The sequence below is a fragment of the Emydura macquarii genome, unplaced genomic scaffold, assembly GCF_026122565.2.
Source record: "Emydura macquarii macquarii isolate MOO-44397 ecotype Brisbane River unplaced genomic scaffold, CSIRO-AGI_Emac_v2 contig_2636, whole genome shotgun sequence".
In the NCBI taxonomy this organism is placed as follows: domain Eukaryota; kingdom Metazoa; phylum Chordata; order Testudines; family Chelidae; genus Emydura; species Emydura macquarii.
This window is the reverse complement of record NW_027132773.1, coordinates 26639837-26657523: the sequence shown is the minus strand read 5'-3', so window position 1 is coordinate 26657523 and position 17687 is coordinate 26639837. Positions and strand designations below refer to the sequence as shown.

General features: G+C 38.8%; 1 protein-coding gene across 4 annotated transcripts in view; it reads right to left on the bottom strand.

The window, feature by feature from the left end:
- PLXNB2 (plexin B2) overlaps positions 1 to 17687 on the bottom strand; it is a 310572-nt gene that overhangs the window by 20009 nt on the left and 272876 nt on the right. For all 4 annotated transcript variants that reach the window (XM_067564325.1, XM_067564327.1, XM_067564326.1 and 1 more), the window contains 11 exons: positions 14734 to 14866; positions 12526 to 12756; positions 12030 to 12206; positions 11249 to 11388; positions 9775 to 9875; positions 7199 to 7428; positions 6191 to 6372; positions 5382 to 5448; positions 5131 to 5277; positions 2691 to 2847; positions 1561 to 1661 (listed from right to left, as the gene is read on the bottom strand). In XM_067564325.1, coding sequence (XP_067420426.1) covers positions 1561 to 1661; positions 2691 to 2847; positions 5131 to 5277; positions 5382 to 5448; positions 6191 to 6372; positions 7199 to 7428; positions 9775 to 9875; positions 11249 to 11388; positions 12030 to 12206; positions 12526 to 12756; positions 14734 to 14866 — 1666 coding nt within the window. The remainder of the gene's footprint in view (positions 1 to 1560; positions 1662 to 2690; positions 2848 to 5130; positions 5278 to 5381; positions 5449 to 6190; positions 6373 to 7198; positions 7429 to 9774; positions 9876 to 11248; positions 11389 to 12029; positions 12207 to 12525; positions 12757 to 14733; positions 14867 to 17687) is intronic.

The following is a 17687-nucleotide window of genomic DNA, read 5'->3' as shown; positions in this document are numbered from 1 at the left end:
CCCTCCAGTTAGGGCCTAGATCTTGAGAGATGCTAGACACATGTTGACCCCTAACTATCAGGTCCTTCATCCCCAGGACCCCCTCTTCTACAGAAGGGCTCAGTTCTGACACTTGCTAGTTAAGAGGGCACATGCAAAGCTTCCATCCCCGGTTGATAATGATGTTCGAAGCGTGTGTTGAGTTCAGTGGCTCTCAAACTATTTGCATGGGCCCTCTGCACAAGGGTTAAATTTCCCATAAAGGAACAGAGCTACCTGCCTTCTTAGAGAGTTATTCTGGACCACTAAACTCACAGGATATATGTTGTTAGGAAAGGGTTAGGTAGTATAAAGGGGAAAATAAATAAAAGGATCATAGGTGCTTTGATATCCATGACGATGAGCACAGCAAGAAACCTAGATAGATTATATAAACAAGAATTTCAATGTCCTTCCCCCCAGCGCTGCCAATTTTCTTTTCATATTTCATATATAACCTGAAACATTATGTTAAGACTGGTTACTTGACTGGGTGTATCAGGGGCTTATACAGAGGGTAAAATAGAGCAAGTTGCCCTTTTAAAAAAGTGCCTTTGTTCCATCTCAAGGTTTCAGGTTCTTAAACACGTCAGTGGAGCAGAGAGAGAGAGACAAATGAAGATCTAGAGAGAAAGAGCAGAACAAAGAACAGGCAACTCTCTGCTGGAGGGATTTGTAGGGATGGGGCAGAGAAGCAGCTTCCAAAACTGGAAGCGTGGAGTGAGCAGAAGAATAGGTAGGTAAGATGTCAGAAATACCTCCCAACATTTGCAATGGCTAAAGAGGGATGGGTCCTGCCTCCCAGAGTGAGTGGGTGGGGCAGCTGTTCCCAGGGGCTGGGAGGCCCAGCAGACTTGGGTGCTGCTGCTAGCGGGTGGGAGGCCCAGAGAGGGAATTGTTGAGCAAGCCTTTCCTGCACTTATCTCACAGTGGTGGCTCTTGTGGCTCCTGTTCTGAGGGGTTGCCTTGGCTCAGCTCCCGTTCTGGCCATTGAGACCTGGCCCCTGGTATGTGCCTGTCAGGGGGTGGCCAGGTCACATTTGAATGAGTGGCATTGTGACCCAGCCACAGTGTTGCAATGCTACTCCATGAGGGGTGGCCTGGCCAAATCAGAGTGTTGCTGTGATCCTGTGCACCAGGGGCCAGATGGCAATGCCTGGAAAGAAGAGCTGAGTTCAGCCAGCCCCACGGGACAGGAGATGCTTAAACTGGGACAGTGCGGGGGAGAGAGGAAGGAGTTGGGAGCTAAAGCAGGACAATCCCACGAAATCTGGGACAGCTGAGAGAGATGGAAACATAGGGTATAGCAAGTCCTTTTAAAAACTCGTGGGGCAATTTGGAATTGTATTCAGTCATGGAAAGGGAACCAGGGAGAGTGCTGGAATTCAATAGATTATGTTCTCACTTTCCAGAATTAGAAAGTAACATAGCTACGTTTTCTAGTCCCCTTGTTACATAATACAGGCCAACCTTCTCTAAAAGCTAATAAAAGTTTATTTATTACTAAAAAACAATTAACAGATATCAGCAACCCCTTCTTACATTATAATGCATCAGAGTATTGATACGTTTCCACCTGCCATCTCTTTGGGATGTTAAATCCAAATCTGAGAGGATCTGGGCAGTAGAACCTGGACGCCACTCTATGGAGTAATTAAAACGAGAAAAGAAACAGGTTTTATCCATGTGCAGATAAAACAGTACACCATTAATGTGTTTCCATTTAAAGAGCCAATGAATATTACAAAACTTATTTTGTTTCAAAACACTTGAGCTTTTTCTGCTTTCCCTTTTGTTTCTTATTAGGGAACTTTGTGTAAGTTTTGCTTAAGAATTCATGTGATTTTTCTGTTCATTTTCCACTTGAAGTCAAAATCCACATCTTAGGACACCACAATTAGTTGCTGTAGAAACTGCTGTGATGTCCCAAAGAGAGGACTGGGACTTCCTCTGGAACAGATAAACAAAAATCTGTTTTCAGGCAAATGCATCAAAGGAAAAAATAATAACAAACAGCACTTTACCCCTTAAATGATGGCATTGGTGGATGTGTCACAAAACTACTTTGCATAGTTTTCCTCAGAAAGCAATAGGGTTTTAAAATATTAAAGGCAACATTTTCAGAAGTGACTAGGGATTTTAGAGGCATCAGAGTTTGGGCGCCCAAGTGGAGACATCTCAAAGGAGTCTGAGAATGGGTGCTCAGCACTTTCTGAAAAATCAGGTCTTTACGTTGCCTCCAGTTGGGCAACCAAAAACTGACAGACCCAAAGTCACTAGTCACCTCTGAAAATTTCTGTCCTTACTTTTACATCAATTAATTGTTCATGTTAATCATTGTCACATGAATTAGCATCTGACACAATCAATGTTTCATTGGTTCTCGTAATAGATTTTACTGAGAGTAATTAATGTGCTCTGCATTTTTATGAGACCGGGAAAGAATGAGGGTTAGGAATTTTATAGTAAGGACAGACTTTATTTCACGATATAGCAAGTAATAGAAAGTCATGTTTAGTGTTGGATTCAGCATAACAGTTCAAGAACCAAACCTCTGAATACATTTTTTTTCTCTTCAATAATCACTTTTACTGAAACATTTTGGGAAAAGATAAGAGCATCAAATTAGTATTTTCCCTGTGATTACAACAGCAACAAAAATAACTACATACCAAGAACAACGCTGTCAGCTTTTGGCCATTGTGAACAAGGTATATTTCGGTAAACTTGGTCTATTATCTTTTCCTTTACTTGAGAAATAGTATCACAATTCAGCACTTTCACAGGTACAGAATCAGTGCCTCCATCTTGTACAAACACATTTACGGTCTACGAAAGAAAAAATTGTGCATTAGTTATTAAAAATATGAATTCCAATCTCTGTTTTTCTGGATGATTAAAATCCAGGCAGTGCCTAAGATTCACTGTGCAGTCTCTGTGCAATGTATTTTTGCAATGAAAATGTGGATTATCAGCAGAGTTCTTCACTATTATCCAGCCAACTGGCTATTTTAGATTTTTCCCATTATGACAAAAGAGAAAAGGCGCAGAATGGATGTTCCCCTTCTTCTCTGATATCTAATATGATACCTTTACTGAGTTGTGGATACTTACTAAAGGAAAGCTTTAAATAGAGACAGGCAAGTACTAAAATACCTGAACCATCTACTATTTGTGTACCACTTGGGTTATCTGATAATGCAGTACCCAAAAAAGAGTCAATTTACTATTTATTACTTGTCACAATAAGCCTTGATTACAGAGGGCACACATAAACACTTTATTCTGGTTCTCAAGATATCACTGGTTCTGTTGGTATTCCCCCATTTTATTTATACAAGAGGGAATCTCTTGGAATACCTCCAAACCCAAATTGAACTTTAAATGTGTCCACATTATAGAGATGATAATCTCAGTCCAGGTAAGACAAAAGGAAAGGATAATGTCCAGGAAGGGAGAATCATCTTGAGAAAAAGGCAGGAACTGTGGCCTCGCCTTCTATGGAGTGTGCCTGATCTCCAGCAGTCAAGGTGGTGCAAAAATCATGGAATCTTCATGGACTCTGCTACAGGGATGCACTGATAGCAGAAATGTCTAGATATGGCTTCTTTCCCCTTTAATTGGCTAATAGAACTTGCCTCTCTCTCAGATAAGGTCTTGGTCAAATGATCCATGCACTTTGTGTATTATTTTATGTAGTTAAACTATGCTGCAATGCAGTCAAATCAAATACGTTTTCATTGTCCCTAGACAGAACTTGCAGGCTAATTGTATTTCTTCTTCCCTTTCATATTTATTATGTTAATTATATATGATTTTGATGTCAGTTGAAAATGTAACGTGTCAGTGTAACAACTGATTAACAACATACCAATTTTTAAACAAAAATAATGATGGATGGATAAATACCATGTACAATATAGTTCATCTCTCAGTTTCAGGCAGATATTTGCAAATTAAATTTTGCCTTTATCTACCTAAGGCAGCAAGCGCTCCATAAATGTTTACCCAAACTTAGACACTGGCATAATTAGCACAATATTTTTTTTTTATTATTATAAGGCACGCATATAATCCCAATATTGCATAGCAACATTAACCCACTTTTTTTGTGAAGGATTTCTTTGTTATACATACCATTAATTAATACAATGAAATCTGGTCTAATGTTCAAAATAAAAATCTATGAGCATTATTTTTATTTGGCTCAGATTTGACTGCTTAATTGATACTAATTTAGAAGAATTACTGCAGTAAGTCACAAATGATGTATGATTCAAAAATATCTTGTTCATTATACACATGAGACAATGTAAAGTGTTGTCCAGTCAGTGTGGAAGTATTAGGGGTACTCTTCAGCTCAGACAAAAATAGAAGCCTCACTAAGCCCAAAAATCTACATTAAAAAGTTACATTTTCCCTTTATTCATCTCCCACCTCCATGCAGTCTGTTAAAGTACAGTCGCTGTAGGTTGTGTAAGAACAATTCATAAAGCAAGCTTCCCATGCTGCCCTCCCACCCAAATCCCTTTGGAATGTAACAGAAATATCCTTTTAACCAACATTTAATAAAGCCTTTTGGTAAGTTTCATCCGCATCACAGATGTGTCATTGCACATCTCACACACAGAGCCAAATGTAAAAAGCTGCTAGCTGTGTCAATAATAAAACCTGAGTAATCACACCAGAATGACTTTCAAAGCAAAGAAAATCCTGTGCAGCTCTTCCAAAGACATTTCTGAGCATTATGTATGTTTATTAGACCACGGGCTAAACAAAACAGGCCAAGAATCTCAAAAACAGATGACCAGATTTAGATTATTATGTCCATCTTTAGGTGTCTAAATAAGTGGCCTGATATGGGTCACGAGAGTTAGTTGTGTGAGAGAATTGGGCTCATTGAGTTTGCCTCAAACTTCTTCAGAAGTTGGGGTACTCATCCTAGGGACTTGGTTCTAAGCCCTTATATATAGTTCTTAGCTCTTTACCTATGCCCCACATTTCTTGGTTCTCGTTATTGAAAGGGTATACTGCTATAAACTTCCATTCCACAGTGTTCCGGAGGAAAAGTTTTTATATAACTTAATGACTTTGAGCAGATGAGCTGCTTACCAGCTGTGTGTACTCTACATCGTCTCCCAGTAACCCTGTGTCATTCAACGTATATTTGGCTTTCATTAGCACAGCATCCACTGGGCCTTTTTCCACCTGGTGTTTGATAGCCTTGAACAATTTATATAGAGGCTCCCCAGCATTGTCCTGTTTAAGGGAAAAAACAAAAATCAGAAATGGAAGGTATAATCAATGCCACATGTTTAAGTACTTCATGAAGGAGAAGCGTATGCATAGCTTCCGTCCCTTACCTTGAGGTACTGATATAAACAAATAGCCATCCAGTTAGACAACATCCTCTCCACAACAGTTTCTGATCTAAAAAACATGCATATTGAATATGTTTACTGACAAGAAGGCAATTTTTTTTAAAGTGTCGCCTGAAATAAATTATTTCTACATTAACAGCACTTGTTGCTCTAATGCAATAATTTTCCATAGGTTCTTTAAAGCGTGTGCTTGTATTAGATAATGCTTTGCACTGTTCAATATTCTTAGATACTTTCAGCTCATTACTCTTACTGAAAGGTACATATCGTTTATTCAAAATCAGAAGTTTGTTTCCATGCTGTAAAAACAAGTGCTTAAAAGAAATCTATACTTTAGTTACTGGGAAAAACTAATGCTACCAAAATATGCAAAGCAAAGATGAAATTCTGTAATGTATTTAGGAGTAAAAAATCAGACCTATCTAACTGAAGAAGATACATCAGAAAGTTGTTTAAGAGCATTCATTATGGAGACAATGTGGTGTGAATGTTTGATAATTTGATATAAAATTAGGTAAGAGGCATAAAAAATTTCAGTACTGCATTTTCTTCATGGATAGTTTGTTCCAAGCTCTAAATTTAATTATTTGGACACGACAAATGGCTCTAGTTGCTCTTAAAAAAAGGAACTTCTATCCATTTTTTGTTCCCTAATGTGATCTGGCATGTCATCATCATCATGATTTCTAGACAGTCGATAGCACAACACACACACACTGAAAAAACCACACTATAAATTAAAAATGTTGCAAAATACAAAGAACAATGAAAAACAAGACAGTGATTCAAACCTTCTGAGCATCAGCTTTGGATTTTTGGCCACAACATATTGCTCCATCAACTCTAAGAACAATGTCCTCATGATGTCAGTATAGTATTCTAGCTTTCCATGTAAAGCAACAGTCAAGAGGGATGCAAAATATACTTTTTCTCGGGCAGAGAACTCCCTCTGGTTCTCCAATGTGTGAATAAACTAAAAAAGAAAAAACAGACTTAGCTTTGAGTCTGAAATGATTCATGACAAGTTTCAAGAGCAGCTCAAAACATACCTGGCACTATAGGAGGGGAAAAAGCAAAACTCCTATTGTCTTAATGTTAGTCGTCTAAGTACAGAATGAAAAAAAAAAAACCTCAATGTTTTGGACAAATTACATAGAAATAAGCACTGTTTACAACTCCTCTCTCGCTCTCCCCCTGTGAGAGAGACAGTTTTAAACACACTGTCTTCAGGGCTCACTCAACTAATACTTCTATGTCTTCACTGAAGTATTAAGCAATATTTAACGAAAGATGTTTTCATTTAAAAATGCTCTGCACTGTAAGTTTAGAAAACAATCCCTGCCCCCAAAAAACACCACACGAAAAACCAAAAACAATCCCTTCCACTTCAATTACAAGAACTGTGAGCTAAATAGATAAATTCTAAGTTTTGGAATATACTTTCTCTGCCTCATATTGTGATACTATTTTCAAGTAACGAGCATTAAGGTCATGCTAAAAAAAATAGGTGCCTGCGATTAGCTTCTATAGTCCATATTTAGCCACCTAAAACACAGCCTGATTTTCAAGAGCACCAAGCACTCAGCACTTCTGTGGGAGCAGCTGGGTGCTCATCACTCTTAACATCAGGTCACTTTTTAGGTGCCTAAATATGGACTTCAGGAACGTTAGGCACCCATTTTTGGCTCATCTGTGCTAAAAAACATACTTGCCATTCTATGCATACATACATACCAGGGGAAAAGGCTTTTCTGAAAAGTACAAGGTGAGCTCAAAGAGACTTTCACTTCAATACTCACATTGATGAGAAATGATTTGCTATTCAGTAGATTAGAAAACTGATTTAGAGCCTGCTCCACAGTTTGCTGCCTAGCCTCTGGAATATCCAATTTCCCAGTAATCATTACATCTTTCTCTCCATCTTTTGAGGGCAAGAAGAAGACTCTGTCTGTGTACATTTTATAGTCCAGCACAGGAATTCCTGCTTCACTGATATCATTGGTCTGATCTTCCATCTCTATCATTAGATCTAGAACATACAATATTTCTAATTTTAGAGTTAGTTTTAGAAAACACAGTATCTTTTGCTTTCATCTGTCAATGAAAGCATTTTATAATCAAGGAAAAAAGTGATCACATGTATTCAGAACCCTTTCCCCTTTCACATCCATTCCACTTTTTCCTTACCATGTTTACCAATTACCAAAGCATGTTCCTTATAACCCAGAGTTTCTTCCCAGATGATTCTGTTGAGACACCGACATAGTGCTGTCTCTGAGGACTCACAGGGTATGTCTACACACCAACTGGAGTCTACAACAGCAAGTCACAGAGCCTGGGTCTACAGACTTGGGCTCCTGGGGATCACGCTAAGGCACTAAAAATAGTAGTGCAGACATTCGAAGCCTAGGAAAGGGGGTGTGCACTTCAGAGCCCAAGCTCCAACCAGAACCTGAATGTCTAACATGGCTTCATTTTTAGTACCATAATATGGACCTGAGTCTGTCAACCTGGCCTCTGACACTGGCTGCCACAGACTGCTAGTTATTGTGAAGATATAGCCACAGTTACCTTTGTTTTGTGTTTGTACAGTGCTTAGGAGCAAATGGGAATTGATTGATTTCTGAGGCTCCTACACAGCATCATACTACATATGCTAATAATCATCATCATTATCATAATATTTTCTATTACTGGATATTTAATGTCATAAGTGGAAGAATGTGACTTTACTGTAGAATCTTTCATTATTGAATGCTGGCCTTTATGAAAACAGCTCTTCTTAAAACACACACACGCATGCAACAGCAGCAAAGGGAAAAAGGAAATAGTGGCCAACTACTTTTTTTGTATTTATATATTTTCTATTCCTTTGAGTCCATGTCACTGTAAAAGTTCCCTTTTCTTTTCATGATAGCTAGGATATTGAGCCAAGGAGCAAGAGCACCAGGAAGTATAAAGAATAATCATTTTATTAGGAGAAGGGCAGGAAAGAAGAAGGAAAAATAGTTCATTGGAAATTATGAAAACACTTCTGAGAGACCCAAAAGCTTTCAAGTTCTTGACACAGAAAGCAATGAGGAGGTCACCCTTCAGCAAAGAGGTTATTTCAGCTGGAGGCTTTGCAGGTGCCTGATATTGCTGATCGACTAGAATACCATACTAATTAATATAATGGCCTGTCAGCTGAGAAATTTTTATTGACCACATAATTTATCCTGGGTCTCTTTATTCTGTAACACTCACCCAATTCTAAGGAAAAAAAAAAGTCTCATGGTTTGAAGCTTCATGCTGTGTGTTTTCTTCCACCCTAATCACCACTGTCTTTGTTATGATTGGTCTGATGCATTCAAGCAGACTCCTCCTCCTACACATACTATTATTATTATATGAATCTAGAAACTACCCTCAATTTAAGTGCTTTACTTTTCTGTTAGCCAAGACTACATGTATCTTATGTGCTAGACTGTCTCTAACAGGTGTAATTTGTGTACCCCCTATGCCCATGGAGGCAGCTGTGCTGGAGTATGAGGAGATAAACCCCCCACTCCAGCAGGCAGCAGTACTGCATCTCACTGGGAGTTCTGGCAGGGGATGGGCAGCTTCACATTGCAGAAACTGCTATGAGAAACCAAGTGCAGAAAAGAAGAGGGATTAAAAGGCCAGCTGGTGAGGGAGACTAATAAACAGAGATGGCTCCAAAGTGGAACCTTGATCTTCAGCCCTTCAAATTTCAGAATGGCCTTTGAAGTTGAATCCCTCAATCCAAACAGTTTCTACAGAGATTTGCTACTGGGTAGGGTCCAAAATTGGAACAGGCCAATTTTCTAGATGTGACTCAAATAACATAGGAAAAACTATTCTGACAAGATTTCAGCCACAATTGCAGAAACCTCAGGGTAACAATAGATTATGTGAGATTTCCACTACTCACATACATTCATACATACATTCACAGCCCAACAATTCATATATTTTTAGCTTTCCTAGCATTGTAATTTTTAATAAAACAAAATGTGTCATATTTTAGCATACGTATAGACTATTCAGTTACTTATTGTGAAACAGGTGTCTTTTCAGTACCAGAGGCAGCTTCTTAATAGTGATGATAAAAAAAACTAGTTTTTATTTCCATTTGCTGATTTAATTCCTTGTGCTTATTTTGTCTTTACCCTAAAAATATGTCTATCTCATTTATGGCTCTCATATGTAATGGTCAGAAGAATTTGTACCGTACATCCATGTCCACAATCAAGAGAAGTTATATGAGCTTGTAGTTACTCCCTGGAGACAGTTTAAGCAAGCCAGTGCAGTAGTTTTAGCCCATTTTAGGATTTTTCATTAGGGTCCATAAGAAATCAAACGTCAGTCATACCTGTGAATTCCTTTTTGCACCTATCTCTGACACTTTCTTCCAAACCTTCAAGCTGCGACTTGATTTTTTCATATTCACGTTCTGCTTGTTGGCTTTTTCGCCTTTAAGGAATAAAGGTAAGATTTTGAAAAGTTGTTAACTGTAAAAGTAAAGCATTTTGCAGTTGAAGGAAAGGCTGAGGGATCATAGGAAGACTGTTTCTTTTCCTCTTTACCCTTTAATAATGAAAGTGGAGGAGATAGTGGGTCAGATCTTCAGCTATCATAAATCGATGTAGCTCTACAATGGAACTGCTTATATAGATTGGTTAAGGATCTGATCCCATGATTTTAAACTTATTAAGCTACATTTGAAAGATCTGTGAGCACATTTTAAGCACAGTAACTTCACTTGTGTAAGCTGGACAGAGAATGCAATAAGTACTCACAGCATAGTCCACACTGGCTGCTGAGCCATGACTAAGGCCTGGTCTACAGTTAAGTTAGGTTGACATAGTTGCGATGCTCACGAATGTGAAAAATTCATACCCTCTGAGTACCATAGTTAAGTTGATCTAACCCCTGGTATAGATGTGGCTAGTTACTGCCACTCAATGGGAGTGAAGGGGTGGATTATCTACATTGCCAGAAATACCCCTTCAGTTGCTGCAGAAGCATCTATACTACAGCAGCATAGATGCAGTGTTGTAGCTGTGCTGCTGTAGCACCCATAACACAGATATGGCTTAAGCCAGTACATGCACAGGATCATACATAGCCCATTATGGGAGCCCTAAGGGAGTTTCAACGTTGTACAGGTGCAAACACTATAAAGCACTGTATCTCAGTTGTAAGGCTTTGCACCATTACAGTGAAAGCTACCCTTGTGCTGAGGGCCACCACAAGGCTTATACACTACTTACAGTTCACTTAATACCTCAAAATAGTGCCCAAGGAGGACTTAAGTGGTGTGCAGACCTGGCACTGGCCCTCCACAAAGGGGTTAATTTCACCATTAGCCATGAGATTTGTAGGTGATAACATCAGGCTCAGCTGAAAAGGCTGGAATAGCCACTCAGACAGTTCCAACCATCCAAGTCTACAGAGCGCTGACTTCAGAAGCTTAAACACTGAATAATACATATGCAAAACAAGCAATATTTTCACTTGCATGAGGGCACTTCACAGCTGCAATTTCAAGATTGTGTGTGAGCATCGTACCCTTCAAGTGTGCAACCTGAAAGCCTGGACCAATTTGTTTGTGCTTACATTAAAGAACGAACACTAGGAATACTGGCTCTCTGAAAGGGTCTATGTGAGGGGAATTATTGGCACAAATGTTTTCCAGCTACTTCCTTTAAAATGTTTAGTTTATTAAATGATCAAGACCATTTCTCTTTGCAGATGTAAACAGTTTGCTTTTCTGCACCATCAACCATCTCCTTCAGAGACTTGGGACAGCTATAGCATATGATGAATAAAGGAACACATCTTACCTGTAACAGTAGATAGAAATGATGATAATGGCCACCATAGGAAAAATTACCGATGGCAAAATCACATCCAGTGGTATGTCACTCACACGTGTGTCATATTCCACCCTTCCTAGGATCCATTCTCTGTGGCCAAATTTCACCTAAATAATTAAATACATACTTACATCTGCCTCAAAATTGTAACTAGAATGTGATTCAATAACTTAGCTGCTGTACTTTAGTTTCCTAGTAATCTTTATAATCTATAGAATTCCTAGTCCTGACTGCCCAACAGGTACAACAAACATTCAGAGACAAATTTTCTGCTAGCATAAATTGGTATAGCTCCACTGAAGTTAATGAATTAATGGAGTAGCACCTGTTATTCCAGCAGGTAATTTGGCTCTTACTACATAAAAGGAAAAGAAAAATCTATTACTATACAAAGGAATTTAAGGCCCAATCCTATAAGCACTTACTACCCAGAACAGTGTTTGACTGCAATGGGACAAATCAAGATAGAAAACCTTATGTCTAATTATGAGTGTGCATAGGACTGGACTCCTTCATAAAAATGGCAATCAACATCTTGTGATATTCTCTTTATCTGCAATCCTTTTATAAATAGCAAGCAGAATCTGGAGTGGAGTGCAGTCACAGGATAGTTTCCTTTAACAAATACACCATCGAAAAATAAACCCATGCAAACAGGAAGCTACTGTATCAGTGTCACAAACAGTACTCCATCCCCTCCTCTCTACATACATGTTATTAAAGACAACATGCAGGAAAGGTGACATACAATGAATTCAGGCAGGTTATTGATTGTATCCCTCTTCTGCCTTCTCTTTGGTTGAGGTTGTACTTCTGGTGGTTCACAATATAAGTCCTTTTCAGTCAGTGTTTTTATGTTGCAGGGTTCTGCACCTACAAAAGCTTCAGCCTCCTCTATTGTCATGGCTTTGTTCAGATTACTGCCCTACACAGAAAATATAAGGCTAAGTCATTTTAACTACAAAGCCACAGAGGAAACAATCCACAAGTTACACAATCTTTTGCACAGTTCATTTTCAACAGAAGATATAGTTCTGACATTGATGTGAAGGGGGAAGAAAAAATATCCCTGGCTTTTACATACAGAGAAAATCTATTAGTTCTATGGGAACATAGCAAATTTTGAAATACCAGATTTCAGCAGTGAAGGGCAGCATGAGATTTTCAAGGATAAAGGAAAATCTCCCATCTATATCATTGTTATAATGATAAAACTACAACCAGCCATGTCTTGTCAAGTTTACCTTTGCATGGATAAGTTTGTTGACTTGTTTTTTGATGCCATCTGTGAAGTTTTCAAATGTTGGATCCGCAACATATTTAAAGGGATCGTTGTTCTCAGTGCTTAGAACCAAATTGTAACCATCCATTTTAATAAGCGTAGTAATCTTAAAACTTTCTGGATCCTCTAATATTGGTGGAGAAGAGAAGACTATTGTTGTTTCATTGATTTTTGTTATATCTTTTCCTTCAAACTAAAAAAACAAACAAAACATTTTGGGGTTTGATTAGATCATGTGAATTGCCATTGAACATTTATCACCTAAAAATAGAAGGCAGAGCCTATGAACTAGGCCTTCTCCATCACAAACAAGTTAAAAAAAAAAAAAAAAAAGTGATAAAAGTGGTTCTCTGATACTTTTGTAAAAAAAGAAAAAATAATTGGATTAAAATAAATCATTGTTTCCGTTTGGATTGGCTTTCCAGCCCACAGCAAAACCCTAAGGTCTGAACATTCCCAAACGTGGCAGAAAGTTTGTATCAGTATCTGAATTTTGTGAGGGTGGTTTAATTTTGAGAACACAGGATTGATGAGGATGAAATGGTAACTCCTTAGCTTTAATCCAGACTATTTTTGACTTTTCTGCAACCTTGGGCACATCATTTAACTTCTCTGTTATTTACGCCTTGAAGAAGTAAGCTTAATATAAATGCTCAGTATCATTTATGAATAAATTACTTTAAGCACCAACCAGTCACCTTAACTCACAATAAACCTTAATCTTCAACCACAATGAATATTTATTTCTAAGGCACCAAAAACTTGAAAATGTCTAGATCCTAACAGTGGTTTTTATATATAATTTATTTTACCCCCTCCCCAATCCTCTGCACCAGCTCTTCCTTGATACATTAAAAAGTATAATTATACAAATAGTCTTCTTCAACTAATCATTAACATAAATCACAACAAAAAACAGCAGCTATCTTTATAATCTTTATGACTTCCCGGGATAGAATCTTCCCGTTCTCTTTCATTACAAATGCGACTGTCCCACTCTTAGTACATTTTGGATACTACCATAATATAAAAAAACGAAAATAAAATAATAAAATAAACTAAAAAGTAAATAAAACATTGACAGACCACGTATAGAGTGCCTCCAAATAGATGTTTTTTATACATCTGAATTAATGTATACATGGGGACAAACACGAGAATATTAAACAGAGTTTTGCTAAGGAAAAGTTTTTTAGGAGTTTAGTGTAGGTCTGATACAGCAGAACTTCATCTGTTAGCATATGTTGCAGTGATTGCAGTACATAAACTAAGATAGGTGCACATTTTTATTTTCTAAAGTTCCTGGGAGATGTGGGGGAGAAATTTGGATTTGCCACAGTTCAAAAAGTTTACAGATTAGAAAAAATGAAACAGATGGACACAGTCTTATGAAGAACACAAAAATTGTATAGATTCTTAAAAATTAAATTCTGTATTTGAAATTAGGACAGAAAATAGACAACAGGGAATAAAAATTAGTCTTAAAAATTTTTCCCAAATTTTGAACCATGTCCTCATCAGAGAACCATTTTTAGCTTCTTAATCAGGTGATAAACTGTGGTCTCTCTCAGAAATGGATTGAAATATTGCAGTTATTTGTAGTGAAGGGGTCTGCTTAGCATCAGATGCTGGAGGAGTAGTTTTTAAATTCCACATATAAGGATATGCACATGCTGCAGGAAGAATATGCCAGGGATGGACAAAAAAAGTAGGAACTTTTCTCTTGGCTTTGCAAAATCAAGGGATGGTTTGGATTTGGGTCCAATATTGACCAAATATCTACAACTCATAATGGAGGACAGGGGATAGGATAAATGATTCCACTTTGCACTTGCAGAAGAATTTCAGTTGCCCCATTCAGGGCTCAGTTCTACAACCCTTCTTCATGTTGAATAGTACCTTTGAGTCATCTCTTTGAAATCAAAGGGACTTGCTTGCATTGTGGTGCTAATCAACATAAAAAAAGATGGAAAGAAGCAGGCCCATAGTTTGCAGCTGAAAAAGTACAAATATTGACAAGGTTTATGTACCTGAGGTTTTGTTTAATCCCTGTAGGCCCAATCCAAAACCCACTGATATCAGTGGGCCGACTTCAATGGGCTTTCGGATCACACCCTGTTTAGACATCACACTGCTGAAGACAGCATGCCTGATACAAAATGAAGAATACCTTTCTGGAGTCCAGACTGTGTATTTGCCTCTTCTTCCTTCTGGAAGGCCCAAAATTATCAGCAGTTACAACTACGGTGAAACTCTGGATGATATCAAATCCAGTTCCCGTTAGAGTAATTCTTCTTCCTCCACTGAATAAACAGACACAAATCAAACCATCAATAAAGTTCTACAACCACACACTACCTTATTTTCCCATTTAGGACTTCTTCCACTTAAAATATTTTTGTGCAGCTTTGCACGTAGGTGCTTGTACAATAGTTAGGTATCAAAAGTAAGAACTTCCAGTAAAACCAAATATAGATAAGAAATATTAAAGTGATTCAGCTGCTCCAAACCCTGTGGCCTATTGGTGATTTTTATATTCACATTTTAAAATTATTTTAAAATGTTTTTCTCACCTTCATCACTTTTTTGGAGGGGGAAAACACTACACAAACAAACAGGAAAAACTAATGGTAAGTGGTTCCCACCAAGATGGCCCAGTGCTTCAATGAGATCAGCTCATGGATGAAGAACAGCTGACTTGAAAGGAAAGTCATGCCTGACCAACCTGATTGCTTTCTATGATGAGGTGACTAGCTCTGTGGATGTAGGGAAGGCGGTGGATGTGATATACCTTGACTTTAGCAAAGCTTTTGATACTGTCTCTCACAGTATTCTTATCAGCAAGTTAAAGAAGTATGGGTTGGATGAATGGACTATAAAATGGATAGAGAACTGGCTAGAGCATAGGGCGCAACAAGTAGTGATCAATAGCTCCATGTCTAACTGGCAGCCGGTCACAAGCGGAGTTCCCCAGGGGTCGCTCCTGGGGCTGGTTTTGTTCAACACCTTTATTAATGATCTGGAGGATGGGGTAGATTGCACCCTCAGCAAGTTTGCGGATGACACTAAGCTGGGGGGACTGGTAGATACCCTGGAAGGTAGGGATAGGATACAGAGTAACCTAAACAAACTGGAGGATTGGGCCAAAAGAAATCTAATGAGGTTCAACAAAGACAAGTGCAGAGTCCTCCACTTAGGAAGGAAGAATCCCATGCACAGCTATAGACTGGGGACCGACGAGCTGGGCAGCAGCTCTGCAGAAAAGGACCTGGGGGTAACAGTGGATAAAAAGCTGGATATGAGTCAGCAGTGTGCCCTGGTTGTCAAGAAGGCTAATGGCATATTGGGCTGCATTAGGAGGGGCATTGCCAGCAGGTCACAGGAAGTGATTATTCCCCTCTATTCGGCATTGGTGAGGCCGCATTTAGAATATTGTGTCCAGTTTTGGGCCCCCCACTACAAAAAGGATGTAGGCAAGTTGGAGAGAGTACAGCGGAGAGCAACAAAAATGATTAGGGGGCTGGAGCACAGGACTTATGAGGAGAGGCTGAGGGAACTAGGCTTGTTTAGTCTGCAAAAGAGAAGAATGAGGGGGGATTTGATAGCGGCCTTTAACTACCTGAAAGGGAGTTCTAGGGAGGATGGGGCTAGGCTGTTCTCGGTGATGGCAGATGACAGAACAAGGAGCAACGGTCTCAAGTTGCAGGGCGGGAGGTCTAGGTTGGATATTAGGAAAAAGTTTTTCACTAGGAGGGTGGTGAAGCACTGGAATGGGTTACCTAGAGAGGTGGTTTTAGAGGTTTTTAAGCTGAGACTTGACAAAGCCCTGGCTGGGATGATATAGATGAGGTTAGTCCTGCTTTGAGCAGGGGGTTGGACTAGATGACCTCCTGAGGTCCCTTCCAACTCTATGATTCTATGATTCTAAGACAGGGCTATGCTGATGGCCAGAGGAAAGCATTTAGAAGAATTTGTAACCAAGGAGCATTCTCCTTTGGTTGAAGATACACACCACAACTGGTCAATGCAGGCTGCAAGTTAAGAGTACTCTTGGATTCCTCCCTGATGCTAAGTTCTCACATAACAGCATCTGTAAGTGACGCTTTCCAAAATACTCCTCATTTCAAGGCTTGGGGGCAAAAATTGTGACCTTTACTCATGGGCCTCAGCTTAATATCTTAAACTTGCTGCCTAGTAGAGGACAGCATGGGATCTTCATAAACAGAGAGAGCAGAGGGAAAAATCCCTAACTTAAATGCTGTCACTTTCTGCCAAAAAACCTAAAATGAGATGATGACTAGAACAGGATCATAAAAGTGAAGTCAGCTGTGGCTTCTGTTTGTGAAACTGTTACCAAGCTGCCTGAACGTATCCTTTTACATAAAATAAAGTAATATTTAAGATTATTACCATTTAAGAGATTAGTGGGACAATAGATCTATTTTCTTTTTTGTTTACTTGGTACATTTGACAGCGCTTTGTAACCAATCTAGCTTTTCCCCCTTTATAGTCAGTCACTCCAGGGATTCTCAAAACTTTTGATAAAGTGGACCTCATTTTATTAGATTATTTTGTGGACCGTTTTCCCTCCCAGTCAGGATTATTGGCATCTTTGGTGGATGGCAATTTACACTAAGTGCTTTTCTAATTTTAATGCATCTTCATATTCTTTAAATGCTACTTAGCAACAGGAGGCAACAAGAAGAGTCAGCACTGTCTGACTTCTATTCTTTTCTATATAGGTTCTTTCATCACCACAGTATCAGAGCACCTTCCAGTAATGCAGTAAGCAACATGACTAATACGTCACGCGTTTGTGCCCTCATTCTCTCTCTTGAGGGAGAAGTGCTTGCAATGAAGTGTCTTGTTTTGGCAGGGGCTCTTTTTAATATGGGAGGACAACTACATAGGTACATTGTCAAATTGCTCAAAGTGGCATGTTGGGATTTCCTGTTTGTTTTTATGTTTAGGCAATTGGTATTTTTCTTTTCAGAAAGAACTGAATTCTCAGAGAGCAGCCACTAATCTGCCTGTAGATATGCACACACACACACGCAGTTGTGCTTTTTAACCAGCTACTACTCGCCCTACTGAAACAAAGCCAGCAAGTCATAATTTATTTTC